The sequence below is a fragment of the Rattus rattus genome, chromosome 6, assembly GCF_011064425.1.
Source record: "Rattus rattus isolate New Zealand chromosome 6, Rrattus_CSIRO_v1, whole genome shotgun sequence".
NCBI classification, from domain to species: Eukaryota; Metazoa; Chordata; class Mammalia; order Rodentia; family Muridae; genus Rattus; species Rattus rattus.
Window position 1 is genome coordinate 137,198,302 of NC_046159.1, and position 19,677 is coordinate 137,217,978.

At 42.5% G+C, this 19,677-nt stretch overlaps 1 protein-coding gene across 4 annotated transcripts in view; it reads right to left on the reverse strand.

The window, feature by feature from the left end:
* Positions 1–19,677, reverse strand: part of Cdk14 (cyclin dependent kinase 14) — a 475,778-nt gene that overhangs the window by 37,677 nt on the left and 418,424 nt on the right. For all 4 annotated transcript variants that reach the window (XM_032907015.1, XM_032907014.1, XM_032907013.1 and 1 more), the window contains one exon: positions 19,218–19,281. In XM_032907015.1, the coding sequence (XP_032762906.1) occupies positions 19,218–19,281 (64 nt within the window). The remainder of the gene's footprint in view (positions 1–19,217; positions 19,282–19,677) is intronic.

Here is a 19,677-nt window from a genome sequence, read left to right on the forward strand (position 1 = left end):
CAGACAGTCATATTAACGGCCCTGAACCTGTGTAGTGCCATGTTACTGTTCATGTTTAGTTTGTAACAGAAACACTTGAAAAGGATTTAAACAAGACAAAATGAATTTTAGGGCCAAGGAGATGATTCCCCGAACCCACATAAGAAAAGCTGAGTGTGATGGCCCAAAATTGCAATTTCTTCACTACGACAGGAGGGATTGGCAGATTTCTGAAGCTAACTGGCTGACTGGTCCAGTCTAAACAATGATGTCTCAAAAAAGTAATTGTTACTGAGGAACATTGCTGGCTTCCATAAATGTGTATACAGGTATACTTACATACACACACACACACACACACACACACACACACACACACACGTTTATAGTTTGTTTGGTTTTTGAGACAGATTCTCTCTACGTAGTTCTATGGGCTGGCATAGAACTCCCAGAGATCCAACCTGTCTATGCTTCCTGAGTGCTGGGATTAAAGGTATGCAATGTATGTTCACCCAACACATACTCCATCAAATGTGTTTAAGTAAACTAAATAGACAAAGCTGTTTGGTAGCTGAGGATACCTGGATTGTATAAAACCTTGGGTTCAATCCTCAGCACTAAACAACCCAGGCACTGTGTGTGCCTCTAATCCCAGCAGTGGGGGATGGGGACAGGAGAATGAGGATCCAAAGTCATTCCAGGCTACTGATTCAATGCCAGCCCAGGACACAAGAGACTTCTATTACGAACAAAAGAAAACAACACAAGATAAAACAACCAGGAAAAAGCTTTTAACATATTTTTAACTAAGAGTGTCATATATTTTAAGTATTACTACAGGAGTCTAGACGTTTAAAAACTTTTAAGTATAAAAGCTTTAGGCTGGATGCTGGAGAGATGGCTTAGCAGTTAAGAGGTTAAGAGCACTGACTGCTCTTCCAGAGGTCATGAGTTCAATTTCCAACAACCACAAGGTAACTCATGACCATCTGTAATAGGATCCAATGCCCTCTTCTGGTGTCTGAGGAGAGTGACCATGTACTCCCATGCATTAAGAAAAAAAGCTTTAAGCTAAGTTAGTTTCTTGTTGAAGAATGGAAATTACATGCAGAGTATTGTAATGCCCATATAGTGGAGTGAACTGTCACATCATCAGCTTCATACGCGCTCTGCACATAACTCACTGACTCATGTGTGTGGAGCAAACTTCCGTCTGGTGAGCTCCAGTCATCAGAAGAGTTCTACACTGTTGAATCATTTATTACCTTTTATACTGTTTTTGCTGTATTTTCTGTTTTTATACATAAGTATACGTGTTTGTACTCAGATACACAAATCCTGTGTTATGATCATCTACAGTGTAGAGCAGGGCGACATGCTGTAAGAGGTATTTAGTCTGGCAGCAATCAGCCCTGCGACGTAGTTCAGGGGCAGAAAGCTACATCTTTGTAGGCTTGTGTTAGAAGCTCCATGATGGTCACACAACACTTACAACAAAAATTACCTATTTCTCAAAACATATCACTATAGTTAAAGATAACTGTGTGCGTGTGTGTATACATTTAAATATATATGGATGTAGCCCAGTTTCTAATATTGCATAGCATGGCTCTTGATTTGTGTGTTCAGAGATGTCAAACGGTGATGCTAGGTACGTGTCATTCACCAATTGTTATCAGCCAGTAATATGAAATTACTCCTTTATGCTACACTAAACTTTAAAAATAAACCAGAGCCCAGGTTTCGCCATGCTCAACTGTTTATCTTAAACATTGTACCTCATGATTTAATTAAAAATCATCGTTTCCTTATTAGCATGTTTTATATAAACGGCAGCTCCCTTATATAAATGTCAATGACATCAAATTCCCCATCCTTTCTTAGTTGAATACTAAATGTATTATTAATTAACTACATGAGGTCTCAAGTATGTTTTACAAAAGCAATTGCTTTTGAAATTATGTTAACTGTTATTTGAGTTCATTTGTGTAAATTTTCTACTGTTCAAACATAAATGAGATTTATTTTCAAATTGCTATGAAATGTTTAAGCAACTACTTTACAGAAAAAAAGATACCAAAATGAGTCTATACAAAATGAGGCTCCTGTAGTGATCAGGTAACGACAGAAAGAACAGCGACCTCTCCAGCCCCCTGCAGAACAGGGGTGGGGACTGACTACAGACGTTCTTCTTGGGGATGAAATGTTGTAGGTATGAACAGTGGGAATGTTTCCACACTCTTGTGAATTAGATGCCCCATATTCATTTAAGCAGTCATACAATGTGCATCTTAACACACTGATAACCAAGAAGTGCACAATGGAATCTGATTGAAGGTAAGAATGAATGTTTTCATTATTCACTAGCCTCATGTCACCTTCCACAGATGGCTTTGAAGCTGAGAATACAGGAAGGGGCAAAGCAGAAAAGACCTTGTCTTCATGGATCTTAATTTCATCTTGTTCCAGAGAGATGGACAGTTAAAAGCCAGTGCTCAAAATATACAAAGAACTCAAGAAGTTAGACCACAGGGAGACAAATAACCCTATTAAAAAGTGGGGTACAGAGCTAAACAAAACATTCACAGCTAAGGAATATCGAATGGCCAAAAAGCACCTAAAGAACGGTTTAACATCCTTAGTCATCAGGGAAATGAAAATCAAAACAACCCTGAGAATCCACCTCACACCAGTGAGAATGGCTAAGATCAAAAACTCAGGTGACAGAAGATGTTGGCAAGGATGTGGAGAAAGAGAAACACTCCTCCATTGTTGGTGGGATTGCAGACTGGTAACCACTCTGGAAATCGGTCTGGAGGTTCCTCAGAGAATTGGACATAGTACTAACTAAGGACCCAGCTATACCACTCCTGGGCATATACCCAAAAGATGCTCCAACATACAACAAAGACACGTGCTCCACTATGTTCATAGCAGCCTTATTTATAATAGCCAGAAGCTGCCCTTCAACAAAGGAATGGATGCAGAAAATGTGGTACATCTACACAATGGAATATTACTCAGCTATCAAAAACAATGAGTTCATGAAATCCATAGGCAAATGGAATGAACTAGAAAATATCATCCTGAGTGAAGTAACCCAATCACAGAAAAACACACTTGGTATGTACTCATTGGTAAGTGGATATTATCCCAAAAGCTCTAATTACCCAAGATGCAACCCACAGACCACAGGAAGCTCAAGACGAAGGATGACCAAAATGTGGATGCTCCCACTCCTTCTTAAAAGGGTAAAAAAAAAATCCATAGGAGGGCATATGGAAGCAAAGTTTAGAGCAGCTACTGAAGGAACGCCCATTCAGAGCCTGCCCCACATGTGGCCCATACATATACAGCCACCAAAATGGATGAAGCAAAGAAGTGCAGGCCTACAGAAACTGGATGGAAATCTCTCCTGAGAGACACAGCCAGAATACAGCAAATACAGAGGTGAATGCCAGCAGCAAACTACTGAACTGAGAGCGGGACCCCTGTCGGAAGGAATCAGAGAAAGGACTGGAAGAGCTTGAAGGGGCTTGAGACCCCATATGAACAACAATGCCAACCAACTGGAGCTTCCAGGGACTAAAACACTACCGAAAGACTATACATGGACTGACCCAGGGCTCCAACTGCATATGTAGCAGTTAATAGCCTTGTTGGGGCACCAGTGGGAGGGAAGCCCTTGGTCCTGCCGAGATTGGACCCCCCCCCTTGCAGGGGAATTTGGGTGGGGCAGTAAGGGGGGTAGATGGGGGAACACTTAAATGGGGGAGGGGTGGGGATGGGGACTTATGGACAGGAAACCAGGAGAAAGGCAATACCATTTGAAATGTAAGAAGTATATCTAATTTTAAAAAAGAAAAGAAAAAAAAAGCCAGTGCTGTCACTGACTGCCTGCCACCCACCAACACCAAGAAACCGAATGAGCTGCTTTTGAAAGGAATGTTTAAACAGTCAAATGAGGAGCTGACTGGTACACCTGAAGACACTCTGGTTGGGTGATGAAGGCAGACCAGTTTTAAACAAAATACCGAAGCCCCAAGCATGCTTAGTTCCCTTTGGAAATCTTGATGGAATCACACAAGGATGTGTCTTTCTGAAAAGGATGATACACAATCTTTGCTCATTGGTCTGTGTTCACCTAAACATCTTTCAGGAACACCACACAATTTATTTTTCCAAACTGACTGGTTTCTTTTTAATGATTCATATTGAATAGGTATGATTTAGTTTAACGTCAGATGATGCCTTTATCAGTGCCAGAACTGTCTGCTTCAACTTATAAGCTATGTTGGAGGAAAGCCAAGTGACTTATCTTGCTTTTGTTACGGGATATTTCATGGCTGACAATACTATAAGATTAGAAAAGCAAACATATGAAGTAAAAAACACAGATTCCTATCTAAAGCACAGTGTGCTGAAAAGGAGTGACTGAAAACACTATGCCATCATCTACCCGTCTGTCTGTCCATCCATCTACACACACACACACACACACACACACACACACACACTCACCCATCTATCCATTCATTCCATTCATCCATCTACTCATACATATATACATATACTCATCCATCCATCCATGCATACATACATACATTCATCCACCACACACACACACACACACACACACACACACACACACACACACACACACGCACTTACCCATACACACAATCCATTCATTCATTCACACACACACACACACACACACACACACACACACCATCATGCATGTGTTATTTATCCACCTACTCACTCACTCATACATACAAACACCCACTCATCCATTCAGCCACCCACCCACCCACTCAGCCAGCCAGCCAGCTTGCCACCCTATCACCACCCACCCATTCCATAACCAAAGTACCTTATGTTTTCTTTAAAAGGCATTATTTTCTTATTAGCATTTGTCCTATATAAACTGCTACTCCCATAAGTGTATGGGAAGCCAGGCAGACTTCTTGGGACTAACGGAACCACATAGAATGGTTTTCTGCTTGCAAGGACCTAGCATTTCAGGGAGGAGCTTACAAGGCTGGAGGTGAGGGCAGCTGAAGTGAAGAATTCTGAAGGACCAGAAGGGCAAACTCCATCTGTGCTTTTATATTTTTATTTTTTAAAGACCACTCTGGCCATTCGATTGAGACCGCAACTGTCTGCAAGTGAGAGCGCATGACTTGGGCTATGGTGCCAGGGTGAATGCAGTGAGGACAGGGATCAGAACCTGGAAATACTGTGAAGGGAAGGTCAGGAAAGTATATTGTTGTATGGCATAGTGGTTCCACAGAAAGGGGAGGAGTCAAGGTGATTGGCTGAACATGAAACTGTCCTTAACTTTCCAGGTTAACATGCACTGGAATTTCATGAACAGTGTAAGCAGGACTCTGAAGATATATTTATCTCTCTGTAATGACTCAAAAGTAGTTTTGAGTTTGTGTAGTGGTCATGGAGTTTCTGAGTCCTTACTCAAGTAGGTGCAGCTGACAGTATTTTATAGTCAAAGGCATGGAAAGAGAAGAGAAGCCAGACATTACGTTACAGTGGTGTGTGTGTGTGTGTGTGTGTGTGTGTGTGTGTGTGTGTGTGTGTGTGTGCCTAATTGTAGATGTCCATTGCTCTGAAGATGTGTTCCTCTCCAGGATCTATTCATTTTAATAAGATGTATAATTTTTTGATTGACATGGACAGCATTTATAAGGCACAGTGAAATTCAGGCAGCTAGAGTAGTAGAGCTGATGAAAGGGTTATTCTATGTCTAAGACTAAAATGACAAGAGAGAAAGAAATGGGAATAGGAGTTCTTTGCTGAAGTTTTTAGAAAAGTATTATCTAAAGTCTGATATTTGAAAAGCAAGAAGTATTTCAAAATTTAATTACATCAAATGTCCTTGTAAAACAAATTGAATTCTCTTAACTTTGTAGTCCCTACAAAGCAATTTGAGTAATTTGTATCATTTAAGAACAAGAAGAAGTCTATTACAGATAAAACCAACACAACCTTGCATTTACAAGTAAATTATTATTCTTACATTTAATTAATGACTACACATAAATATTAGCTCTAAGCAGTGCCTCCACTTAAAGCTTGACAAGATATGCTAATAGAATTTCTTAGAAATATGTCATTTTCAGCTGTGTAAAAGAGACACGGTGGAAATAAAATGTATCACGTGCTATGGGAGTAAAAACTGAAAACATTGAAGCTGTTACATGTGTGTCCCCATCCACATCAAATCTCAATTATGTCAGCACACATTCCCTTCACATTTGCCTATGTGTCAGCTGAGGCACTGGGCACGCACAGAACTGACCACAGCTCACACCCATGTATACACATGCAAAATTACATATTCCCACTGCCACACGGATGCAGACAAAGCTCCCAAAGTTAGAGTGACTAAATAGTGGTATCCTTTTCCACATGAGGACAAATTAACTAAGTGTCTGTGTCCCATCCAGGAACTCACAGTATTTCCTGCATCCCATATCTTCCTAACCAGCTAGATGCACAGCTTTAAGAGTAAGCATATCTAGTATCTGGAAACAAAAAATGTATCTAAATGAATGCCCAGAATCAGAAACCGATGTATTTTATAATACACAGTAAACTGCTTGTATACATAACAGCATCTGATTATTCAAGCATTTGCATATGCAAGCTCTGTCCTGTTCACCTTCAGTTGAATGTACTGTTACTTGTTTCTGTCATATTAGCTCTCTCTTCCCAGTCAGGTTTAAACTAAAGGTTTAGAATATTGTGAAAGCACTGACTAAATCAGCTTCACCGAGGAGCACAATTAATTTAAACCTGCAGGCTGACTTTCACCTTCTCTGGTGAGGGACACTGCAGAGGGTGATCTCAGCGCAGCAGGACACCAAGGAGGAAGAGCCCGCAGAGAAGAAATTACTTGCTAGGCCACATGACTCAGGGGACAGAAGACTGGAAAGGTTTTCCCTCAAATACAGCACTTGTGCCCTGTAACAGGGAGTCATTGCATAGGCAGGCAACTGGAGAGCAATGTATGTATGTAAAGTTTTACTGCTTAAAAGCACTCCACCTGACATGGCTTGAAGCAAACCGTAACCCTCCTGAAGATAAAGCCTTGACTGTGTCTTATGCATGTGCTTATAGGCACGCCATGTGTTAGCCAAGCGCTTCCTTTTAAATTCTAGTCTTCTTACCGACGTTTCTGTAACTTAGAAGATACTGCTCCGTCTAGAACTTCAATGACAAGGGACATATTGAGTTCAACCAACCAGTTAAAAAACACCCAATTCCAGTTTGTGCAAAAGATACGAAAGGCTGAATTGTGGATATTCTTCAAGAGGAGAGCAGCACAGAGACCACAAAATGTCTCAAAAATAGATTTGATATTATATAACATATTAGTACCACAGAATGACAATTTGCCTAGGACTTGGTATAAAAACCACTATGTATCTATGGATACATATGCATATGTATCCCAATTAAACACAGAGGGAAAAAAAACAAAGGCAAATAGACACAAAGAAAATAGAGACTAAAAAGGCCATGGATATGAATGAGAACTGGGGGTGGGTGCATGTGGGGGTCTGAGGACAGGAAATGGGACAAGTGATGCTGCAATCTTCAGAAGTAAAGAACTGTGCATAAACAACCACATGTCCCTTGTGAGAGTCATTCTTTAGAACGGAATCGATTCGGCTGTTCACAGTGTGAATTTATAATTTCTCTACATTTTGATAAGTGCATTTATTCAGCTGGTAAAAAACAAGTTAACTTAAACAAAAAACTATGGCCATCCTAGAGGCCCCCTCTCATCTGGCAGAGGCTTACAGGTATGGAGCAACCCCAGCACCTTTCTTGGGATTGCTTCATTGGAGCAAACTGACTTTCTGAGTGAATAATTAGCATAGTCACGAGTCACTGTGCTTATATTCCAAGCAAGCACCCTTATATAACAGATATTATCCTTAAATCACTTTGGGTAGAAGTCACAAGGTTCCTGTTCACTCTCTCACTCATTCCACAAACAGTGTTGGCCCACCCTGTGTCAAGCGCCATGAAAACAGCAGGGAACAAAAGAGCTCTAAGGGCAGTGGACTACGGGCAAACGTGCAAAGCATCATGCTGGGCCCTCCACACAAGAAAGCCCTACCCACAAATGTTCAGGAGAACCAGAATGATTATTTCATGTTCTGGTATTGACTAGGAGAACCAAGCAAGACACAAACATTTCAGTTAGGGTTCTGACACAGCTATTTAAAAAGCCAGATCTGACAGTCCTCGGAACACAAGCATAGGAAAATTCACATATACCAGAAAAGACCTCATTCCAGAGAAGAGGTTGGTGTCTTCCAAACTCTGAGGACTTTAGCTGTGTTAATGCCAAAATACCACAGTGACACAATGGGCATTCTAGAAACCCTACCTCTGCTGTGATGCACATCTTTATAAAGGACTTGAAATCCCTAGTAGACCATGTTTGTGAGTTGATAGATTGCCCAGCAGGAGCACTGAGGGACTTTTACATGACACAGGAACCCTGAGCCAGAACTAAGGTACATTGTCATTGCTACCCAGAGGACTATGTTAAAATGCTGAGAAAGCAGAGAAAGCACCATCAGACCTCAGCATGTGCCTGGCTACCACAGTCATCCTCCAGTTCCCAATGCTTTGTTTTTTCGAACCGGCAGAAGCTTCTAGACTCAGGCATCCCACTCTACTCATTAAGCATTTCCATCTTCAACGGTACACATACCCATGTGGGTTTAGGAGCCTCTCTGGAGGAGGTGTTCCAGCCAACTGTACTTCCTCTGCCCCCACAAGACAGAACACCGCTCTTCCCACCAGGTGATTCTTCTAGAGGGCATTGATGAAAGCTTCAGAGTGGATCCTTTACAGTGACAAACAACTCCTCTAAAAGGAGAGAGAGTGGAAACAGACATTTTCACTATGGCGGACAGCAGCAGGAGTGTTGATGCCCGCAGTCTGGAGGACAGCAGTAGCACTGGGGGTGGGGAAGCTAACCTTTTATCTTATAACGAAGAGCAGAGAGGCACGCACTGCGTTGCCGGAGACCGTGATGCAGGCGAGTGGCAAAGGCTGGAGCGGGGAAATGGGCTCCCATCTCTTGTCACCAAAGAGTGGGGAATGCCCATGCCTCCCATGCAGCCTTCAAATACAAACTCGTTCTACCCAGAGTGCGACCGAGCGGGGTTCGGCACTGCATTGCGCACAGGTGGGAACTGAAGCACAGACACTGAAGAACCTGTGCACACCACACGGCTCACGCGCAGGGCCAGGCTGTGAAGGCCCTCTGACCGGAGTTGAATTCTACGCTCCAGTCATTACAATGGGAGGCATGTCTCGGTTGTGAGAGACTTGAGGTTTTACCCTGAGGTCACAAAGCCAGATCAAGGCTCCTTCAGCAGTAACAGGAAACCTGAGTATAAACAACCCTGTCAACCTCCTTCATCTGCAGCGTCCTGTTTGTCCTCTTCCCGACTGGCTTCCCTTATACCTGCCCTTGAAGCTATGGCTTTCTGTGAATTTTTCTGTCTCTAGTACCCATCTTCCTACAGGAGCAGTGGTAGACGTGTGCCCTCACAACCAGTCAGGGCTCTGGAGATATGAACTCTGGTTTTCATGCTTGCAGGGTGAGTGTTTTACCTACGTAGCCATCTTTCCACCTCAATAATTATTACTGCACAGTGTGCGTTTGTCTCGAAGGAGAGCTAAGACAACGGTCTAATGAAGATTTTAAGTGAGCCAGTACTCACCCCTTTCTTTCTTTATGAGTGAGACACTTCAATCCACCACTGGGCCTGTGTTCACCGTATCGGTGGTATTGACTTAGTAGAGACTTGAAATGTGCCCACAGCTGAGGCTTCCATTGTCTTCCCTTGCCTTTCAGGAGGAAAAAGCATTTCCCCATAGCTGTAACTCCATGGAGGATGAGAAATGCAGGGAACAAATCTAACAAAACCAACCTGCTATCCTGGAACCAGGGTCTGTAACAACCAGCAAGTCCAATGCATCCTCAGCTTATGACATAGGCAAAACCAGCTCACCGCCCCCTCTCAGTGGGTGGCTGTGATGTGTGTCAGTGGGGGAGCTGCTTTGAGAACTATCGCAAGCACTTTGACTGCTGACCACAGTCTGCTTGCGGCTCAGGTTGCAGCGTGTCATCCAACGTGGCTTTCCTTCTATGCCTGCAGCTTCCTCCCTCTAGCCTGACTACCCGCTCTGTTAGAAAGAGCTCATAGGGCTGGGGAAAGCACTTGGCGTACAGTAAACAGCTACACAATACAAAGTAATAGCCACAAGCGGGCACAGAAAGTGTTTGCATTTATACTGTTTCTAATCGTCCTCAAATCTACAGAATGCTGAGCATTGTACCACACTTTGTGACCTCAGTGTTCCCAGAGGATGAAGACAGAAAGTATCTTCCACCACCATCTGTTCAACCACAGATGAATTTCTCACAGTGGCAAGGAATTACTCGTGTGGGAAGGCACTGTGTTCTACTATGTTAAGGTTCTACTACGTCAAGAACCAATCTGAAACCAAGCATCACATTCCTGGTTTTATGTCCAAGTTCCCAATCACCTCATCTTCCTCCTTAAGTTGTGATTTCTCTTTTGGAAAGGATATGCCTAAAAGGTTAGATTCAGGAGCTATGAAGGAATTTTTACATTGTTGATTTCTACTTATGCACTTGCTGACATTTGTTTGTGAACAGGATAAATATAACACACCAAGAAATAAAGAAGGGCCAGCTGGTTTACAGCAGTGCCCCTGGCATCTAACAACTCCATCAGATGTAGACCAGGCTGGTCTCAAACTCAGAGATCTGCCTGCCTCTGCCTCCTAAGTGCTGGGATTAAAGGCGTGAGCCGCCACACTCCACTGCAGTTAATTCATATCTATATGTTCAGGGTAAAAGTTTAACTTTCTTCCCTTAAATATGATAGTAACCAAATCATACAAATCAGGCAGTAGACAGTAGACAAAGACTTTCTGTGATAACTGACACTGTATTCAATTTGGTGAGGTGAGCTGTGATTAACACTGAGGCTGAAAATTATAAAATTCTCGGGCCTAGGGAGAGTGGAACATGTTTCTTTGAAATTAAAGATTAAGGAATCCACTTTGAAGAAGCTCGCATTCCCTTGAGAATTTATTTCACATTCTGATGCTTTGTAGACATTCTATAGGTCTCCACCATTACTTATGTTATCGATGAAAGTGTGTGAGGAATTCTTTAAGCAGACTAGAGGAAGCGGGCACACACAGCCTCTGCTCTGCTTACCTGACTGCTACTCCTTTGCCATCTCCCTGGTTCCTTTTACTTACTCACACATGGTAAGTCATTGTCACAGCATCTGCTACTGGAGATGACTCTACTTCAGCGACTAACATAAGACCTAGCTCCTTTCTATTTACTTTTATGTTATTGGCTGTACCCCTGACACAGCATGTCAAATCCTCGTCCTGAGACAGACACAGCGGGGAGGATGTCCCTGTGACTCTGATGTCACTATTCACTGGTATGACGATAATTTCCCTCTGAGTCAAGATTGACTTTTACAGACACTCTCTCCCCTAGCGGTGCAGGCAGAAAGGACTGATCAAGAAAAATTCACATGACATGAAGCCTCTTTCCAGCTCTGACTTAGGTCTGGGGCGGTGTGTAGCAGGTGGCCCTTTGAAAGGTAAAACATCCATTCCCTTCCCTGCTCAAAGCTCACCACTATTTCTCACAGTTCAGATGAGATCTTAACTCCTCCTCTATGGTCTTCCAAAGCCTGGGTCCTCTACAGTGTCCTTTGCTGCTTCCCTGTGGTCACATTTCCATGGCCACACTTGGGATCTGTCATGTTTCATTATCTGTGCTCTCTCTGGCTTGTGAGCTTATGTTGGTCTGCCTGGTTCACAGCCTGTTTGTCTAGGTCCTGGCGAATACCCACTAACAATGCAGACTCCTGAGCATGTACAGCTCCTGGCTCAACGGACTCTCCCCTGGCTTCCCATTCACTTTCCAGTAACACTGTCCACAGTCAGAACACTAAGGCAGGCCTGTCCTTCCTGCCACTTCTGCATTTTTAACTTCCTCTTCTCTCTGGAGTTTACATGGTGCCCATTCTTTTCCCTAGCTGCTACAGGAAGTAAATGGTTGCTATCAGAGGGAAGAGACATTTTCTCCCGTAGTGTAGACATCTCTACATTGTCTATCCAACTAAAATTCGCACTTGAGGAAACACATTCCTACAAGAAATCTCAATTAAACTCATGGACACACACACACACACACACACACACACACACACACACACACACTGGGTGGGCGGGGAGAGGTAGTGTGAGAGATAAATCAGAGTGGGGGTAAATTTGATCAAAATATGTTGTATGGATGTATGGAAATGTCAAAATGAACTCAGTTGGTATGTATAATTATTGTCCGCTAACGGACCTTTTAAAAAGTTCATGTAACTCACGCATTTACTAATTACATAGCTTTTGGCTGACATAGGTGGTGGCTCACAGAGAGAGCTCTGAAAATTCTGAACCTATGTCAGAAATCCTTTCAGCAATACAACTGCACAATATTTCTTATGCTAAACTGTGTGTGTGTGTGAATATGTGCACATGTGTGTTTTTCGTATGTCTTGTCTGTGTGTGTATGCAGACACATGTTCATGTGCATGTGTGTACTTCAGACATCTTTCTGTGTCTGTTTCCTCCTACTCAAGGATGAAGTTATCAGCATGCAGCCAGCCATGGCTTCTTGGTAGGTCTGGGGATCTGAGCTCAGGTTCTTGTGCTGGTGCGGTAGGCACTTTCCTAATTTGTCATCTCCCTGGTCCCTTTTACTTACTCACACATGGTAAGTCACTGTCCCAGCAACCACACAGTAACACAGATCCAACCTATACTGTGACGGTTGCTACCGAGAGAGAGAGAGAGAGAGAGAGAGAGAGAGAGAGAGAGAGAGAGAGAGAGGAGGAGGAGGAGGAGGAGGAGGAGGAGGAGGAGGGGAGGAGGGAGGAAGAGAAGGAGGAGGAGGAGGAGGAGGAGAGAGAGATAGAGAAAGAAGAAAAGGAGGAAGGGAGGAGGGAGGGAGGGAGGAGGGAAGGAGAGAGAGAGAGAGAGAGAATGAGAATATATTCCTGAAGCAAAGCAGAAAAAGCAAGTGGGAAAGGAACTAGTGAGCGCAAGACACGTAATTTTAATGTAGACATTATTTTAGAACCATAAACACCTTAATGTTAAAAATATGATATATAGTATATAAAAATACAAATATACCAATTAAATCATCTAACTCAGCCATGTTCACAGTAGGTGGAATTAATAATGATGACTGTGTAAAAACAAGAGTTTGGCATTTAATTTCCATAGAAGTCAATGGGGTGGATGGAACAGACACCATCTCTTTTGAAGAGTAAGGAGGAATCTCTGCCAATCTCTGCAAGCAGGGGTGTCTGTAACAGGAGCACTGTGTCACCAAGATGGCCTCTCTCTCAGCGTCATGCATGATATTCCACCCAGCAGGAATTCTTGCTGCCTCTAAAGCTTCCCAGCTACCTTAGAAAAGACTTGAGAAGACACAGGGTGTGCTTAAGCCAAGGGCCTAAACCTCCTTGGCTGTGGACAGGACCCAAGTGACATTTCCTACCCCAGGAACTGAAGACAGCAACCTCAGCACTGTAGGGGAGATTTTGTTACCGGAGATGTCAAACTCACACTTGCCAGCAGTGCCAACATTAAGCTTGTCTAGCTCGGAGCCTGTGTCCTTAATCCTATACTAAATGTAACTAAACACGCTTTGGAATAGGTGATATGTGGCCAGACCATGTTTCCAATCCCTTTAGGACAGTCCTGGTCCGTATCCTTCGTCCTGGCACCGTCATGATCTGTACTTGTTCTAGGACAGTCCTGGTCGGCACTCGTTGCCCCAGTGAAGTATTAATTGTACCTCTTTTGGGAATGAAATTGAAGGCTAAATCATCCGAAACAATTCTTTAGAATTGACAGCCTATTAGAAGAGCAGATGTGGAGGGCTTCAATGCCATTGAGCAGGTGATGGGCAGTGAAAGATGCTTGTGGGCAAACAGTTTTTTGGTAAGATGAGGCAGGCCGAGAGGAGCATGGCAGTTGCCCTTCCCAGTTCTGGCTATAACATCAAGTCCTCTTTAAGAGAGATAGTAGGGTTGGGGCCGACACTCAGAGCTGGGAATTCCCTTATTGGTAAAATAGGACTTCAATGTTAGGAAAATTATATTGTCACTTAGACTCATTGTGAATATCAAATGAGATAAGATATTAAAACTATTTAAGGTAATGAGGTAGCATTGAGAGGTAAGCTACCAAGGAAATATACTTCTGAAATCACTTGCTTCCTCCTTTTGAAAATAAAAGCATGGATCTACTTGACTCAAGGAACCCTGTCTGTTCCTACACAGGACTTAGGGAGAAATTTTCCACTTCATTACAAACACCTAGGATAACCAAATCCACACGCTGACCGGAAGGTCAGTGTGTCTGCGGGCTTGGCCTGGGCGTGTTTGAAGCACTACTGCCCTTCACTTTTCCTTCTTCACTGGTAAATTTTCCTTTCTTTGTCTTATCTCATGCACATGAGGCGTCCCATCTCCATCAGTTTCTTCAATTGAATAGCCTCTGCCTTTGGAGGATTAACTTCCCTGAGAAATGATGTAACCACTCTAGATATGTCCTGCCCTTGCTTGATTTGGAAAACAGGGCTGTTTTATTTGAAATTTCATTACTTCTCTTTGTTGCCAGTCTGGCAGTGTTGCTTCCTCCTTGAACTTTACAGTGTCTTCCTGTCTGAACTCCTGAATAGTAACTAATTAAACCATTGCTGAATGCCCCTTTGTCGGAGAAGTTAAGAGCTGGAGGGAAATACCATACATGGAGTCTGCCTGCTGTTTGGGTCTCAGGCCATTTGTATGGAGTTGTTGAGGGTTTTTGTACATATTTTAAGAAGACAGACATGAAACTTTCTCCAAGAGATGTAGCAGTCTAGATTTATGTATGACTTAGACATAACAGTAAAAGAAACACTTTGAAATGCTTTCTCTCATATGAATGTATACACAAATTGTGTGTGTGTGTGTGTGTGTGTGTGTGTGTGTGTGTGTGTGTGTGTGTGTGTGTGAAGAAACCATGCCTGTACTGTTCCGCAAATACCCCAGTATTTTTCCCTTGAGACAAATGTACTGGTTAGCAATTCAGAGAGGACACAACTTAACAGTCAGGACTATGTTCAACTTGGCTTTAAATTGGCGAGGGTCTCGGAAGTCTGCAGGGCCAGGCAGCACTTTGTGACTAGGACTCCAGTTCAGTAGCCTCAGAAGTCAGTTCAGGGCCCATGTTTCAGCTCCAGTTTGCTCAGTGTCCTGTGAGAATCTGGAGCTTTGGGTCGAGTGGTCTCTGAGATCAGTGTAGCTGTGGGGTTTCTCAAATGCCAGGTCACTTCAGGACCCTTTTCATGGAGGTGCAAAGTCATGTGGCCACTCTGGGATTCAGTTTAAAGATTTCTCAGAAAATTAAACATAAACCACCTTAGTTTACCCTACCATTTCACCCCTGAGCAGCTTCCCAGAGAACTACATATCCTCCTGTAGAGATATGTGAAACCTATGGTAACTGCTTCTCTGTTCACAGGAGTCAGTAAAAATCAGCATATATATATCTGCTATCTATCTATCTATCTATCTATCTATCTACCCACCTACCTATCATCTATCACCTTAAATATATACACACACATATTATTCAACTTTAAAGAACAATGTAAACACAAAATTTGGAGGAAATGATGGGCTTAGAATGCATAATATTAAAGTAGGCAGTACAATATTAGAAAGAAAAACATATATAATCTAGCCAATAATACATGTATATGCATAAACACATGGATGTGGGTAGAGTAGTACATGTGGGTAAGAGAACAAGGAAGGTTAACTATGAGGGCACAGTGAAGAAAAACCAAATGCAGGTTGAACAGGAGTTACCAATGGGGATATGAGGTAACTGTTTTTCTCATTCTGATTCTCTCGTGGGACTTTAGGTCTTGGTGGTTGATAAGTGCATAAGAGTGTTTTGATAGTGGAAGCATAAAGTCCAGTGTCAAGAATCTCCCAAGCATCTGATTAGAATAGCTATTCTAACTGCACTCCGTGAACAGCACAGTCCCCAAGTCCGGTCAATTCAGTGTACGGTATTTTTTATGCAACACTTCTGGGAATAAAGATAATAAAAAAAAATACTCTTAAGCAGTTCAACTCTAGAGAAGCAAAGGGCTTCTCTGATAAAAGAGAAACTACTCAGAATTAGCAAAATTCTTAGAGATTAATAGGAAGATGACAAAGATCACAGCAATTGCAAATTGAGCAAAAGCCATTAAATAGTTCTCAGTAGAGGAAAAGCTGAAACAGGGAAACAGATGCAGAAACTTTGCATTAGAGGTAGCATGCATACTGACGTTGGAGTGAGATTCCTCTCGGCAGTTGATTGGTTGAGTCTGGGCACATGCTCTTGAGTGGAGAAGATTGTGGGGAGCATCATGTGTATTGCCAACACATAGACAGGGGAGCCACTGCTTTAGACTGATAAACTCTTTAACTTCACTTCTCTCTATTTGCTGCTTGGATGTAGCTGTTACTGCATTAACACTTCTAATAGTAAAACACTGAAAAGAGCCCAAATGTGCACAGTTAGAGAGCAGCCTAAATTTGCGCAGTGGGAAACTGTAGCAATCGGAGACAACAGGGAAACCACCGACTTCTATACAGTGACATGTAGAGATCTATAGGATACACTAGTGAGGAAAACAAGACCCAATTGTAGTTTGTGTAGGAAAAATAATATATATTCACGATTTGTTACATTTACATAAAGGTAAGAAACACAAGCAGCTAATATATCAGAGAAGGAGCCTGGGGTCAGGGAGGGCAGTGGTTACGGGGAAGCAGGCAGATAGGAGAAAGGGCAGAGAGAAAGCTTTGCATTACGGTTTTGTTCCGCTTTTCAAAATGCTTAAATTTATTCTATTAAAGAAAAGAGCTGAGGAGATGGCTCAGTGGGTAGAGCTCCCTGCCGTCAAGGCTGACGACCCAAGTTTGATCCCTACAACCCAGGTGGAAAGAAAGAACTAATATATGCAAGTTACCCTCTGATGGACACAGACACATACCTTTTTTTTAATTAAAGAAAGTATTTCCTCCCCTTGTAGAATCTCTGTAGCTGGCTCTCTTTGGGGATAGAATATGGAGGTGAGGAGCAGGGTATGACGGGGACCCCTAGACTGCTAGTGTCCTTTGGGATATGTGTTTTCTTCCCTTGGAGTATGAGGTCTGTGGAGTCCGACACTAAGACTCCCTTGATGCTCTGGCTGGGCACTGCGTGAAAGGGATGGGTGTCCTCTCAGTTTATAATCATGTCTCTGCTTGTCGCACCTTACCCCACCTAGACATGTTGTTGTTTGGGACCCCCAACATAACGCCGCGTCTGCTGCAGGGCTCACACAACATTCAAAATATCCTCATTTATACATTTCTGCCAGAGGAATCTCATGAATGAGACCGTTTTTCTTAAATATTCAATATGACACTAATTTTTGAATGTCAGATACATAGAGTGTATACACAGTTCTCCATCTCCTGAGGTTCACAATCTGCTAAGTTAGTTTGTTCTGTATCTTACCCTTTCTGGAAACCACTAAATGCTTTGTGCGTCTGGATGGAGATAAGCTCTGAACACGGAGATAGAGAGATTACCCCATATTTCCTAGTCTAGGCATCTGGTAGGTGAAATGACCATCTTAATTTGTCCTTCATGTATATAACTTTATTCATTTAAAATATTATTGTTTATTTTGGTAAATGCTAGGACATTATTCTGCCAGTGAGCTAAACCCATAACACTTATAAGGAACTACCTTCTCGCCTTTAAACTCCACTAGAAATAAGTACACTGGTTACAAGATGTATCTTGCTTAATTAAAAAGGAAAGATCTATTGTAATAAATTGCTGTGTTTCTAGACTTTTTTCTGAACATAGAACTCATTTATAATTTTCAGTAAAAGTACAAAGAGCCTTTGGGCTTCTGAAGAAGATAAAAGAATTCTCCTCACACTGTACAGTTTCAGAAGAAAAATAATGAAGAATTAAAAATAGTTCCCAACTCCGCCATTCTTTGAAATTGGTAATTTATTCCTGGAGTCTCCAAAGAGGAGAAGCAGAAGACACTTGGCTCTCTCCCATCAGTGAAATTACTCATGGCTCTTGCTGCCTCTGGTAGGACAATGACTACCAGACCCTCCTTGAAATTCCATTGGAAACTGCATGGTCAATCTAAAGTTCATGGATATCATTTTGTAACTCAAAAAGGAACACAACAGAAGAATTATTTTTCCTGGCTTTATTCAATTTCCGACTGCAAATCTTTCCAATAAAAATCAGATTTTTCAAGTTTCATGCCTGCCATCTACTGGTGAGTGAGGAGGTGACAGCTTATTTTTGAAATAATTGCATTGTCTAAGGCCTCCAGTTTCAGGCTTAAATAATTCCCATTGAAATATCAAATGCTACACAGCTAGAGAACCAGGAGGATTTGGATGATTAAACCCAAATCATTTGACTGTATATTACTCACCTAATACATTTTGTAAGTATTAAAAAGTAGTGATAATGTGTGATTTGGGTTCCAATTTAAATTCTGCTCTCTCTCTCTCTCTCTCTCGTGTGTGTGTGTGTGTGTGTGTGTGTGTGTTTGTATTGTGTTGATATTAGGTCTCTTCTTCAATTTCTCTCCGTCTTACTTTCTGAGACAGGGTTTCTCACTGAATCTGGAGCTCAGAGACTTAAGCAGCCAGCAGTAACGTTGCCACTGTTATGAACTGTAAGGTAAGTATTTTTGGAGCTAGAGGTTTGCTATGGGGGGGTGGAGGGAGGGGGGGTCTTGACCCACAGGTTGAGAACTACTCATCTAGGGAAATCAAACATGGTTCATGTGGTGAAATTCTCTCGTGGTAGACGGGCAGTGAACTTAAGAAAAAAAAAAGAATTGTGCAAACACAGGACGACTCCATTAACACATGATGCACACAACAGCAAAGGTAAATGTTTCAAGGCCGAGTGTCGCTTGAACATGGACATTTATATAGTCACCTTTTACATGCGGGAAGCACTTAGCATTTACAGTTCCTAGAGCATACCTGGCTTAAAATGTGGTAAAGAATGAACTCCAGGCCACGTGTCCTCGTTTGGTGTTCCAAGAACCTAGTAAAGAACAGGAAATTGTGAAAACAGACATCATTTCCAAAGCACTCAGAATTCTCAAGCGCAGAAAATAGTAAACCGTGCGGTGTGAAGCTCTGCGTGTTTCCCCATTACCCTCGGCCATGGTGTTCATTTCAATAAAAGCAAAGCCAGTTAAAGAGCCACCCAAGGGGAGTCCCCAGGTTCTAACAAACGCAGTTGAACGTGGGAAGTCAGGTCGGCTGTGTTTTGTCAAGCTCAGGTGAAAAGCCACAGAGGAACCTCACAAGCATGCTGGCGCCCCTGGAGACTCCCCTGAGTGTCTGTCCCCCCCTACACTGTCACGGTATAAGGCTCCAGTTGAGGGAGTGCTGTCATTGCTCCCCCTGATGCCAGCTGTCTGAGCACCATGAGGTT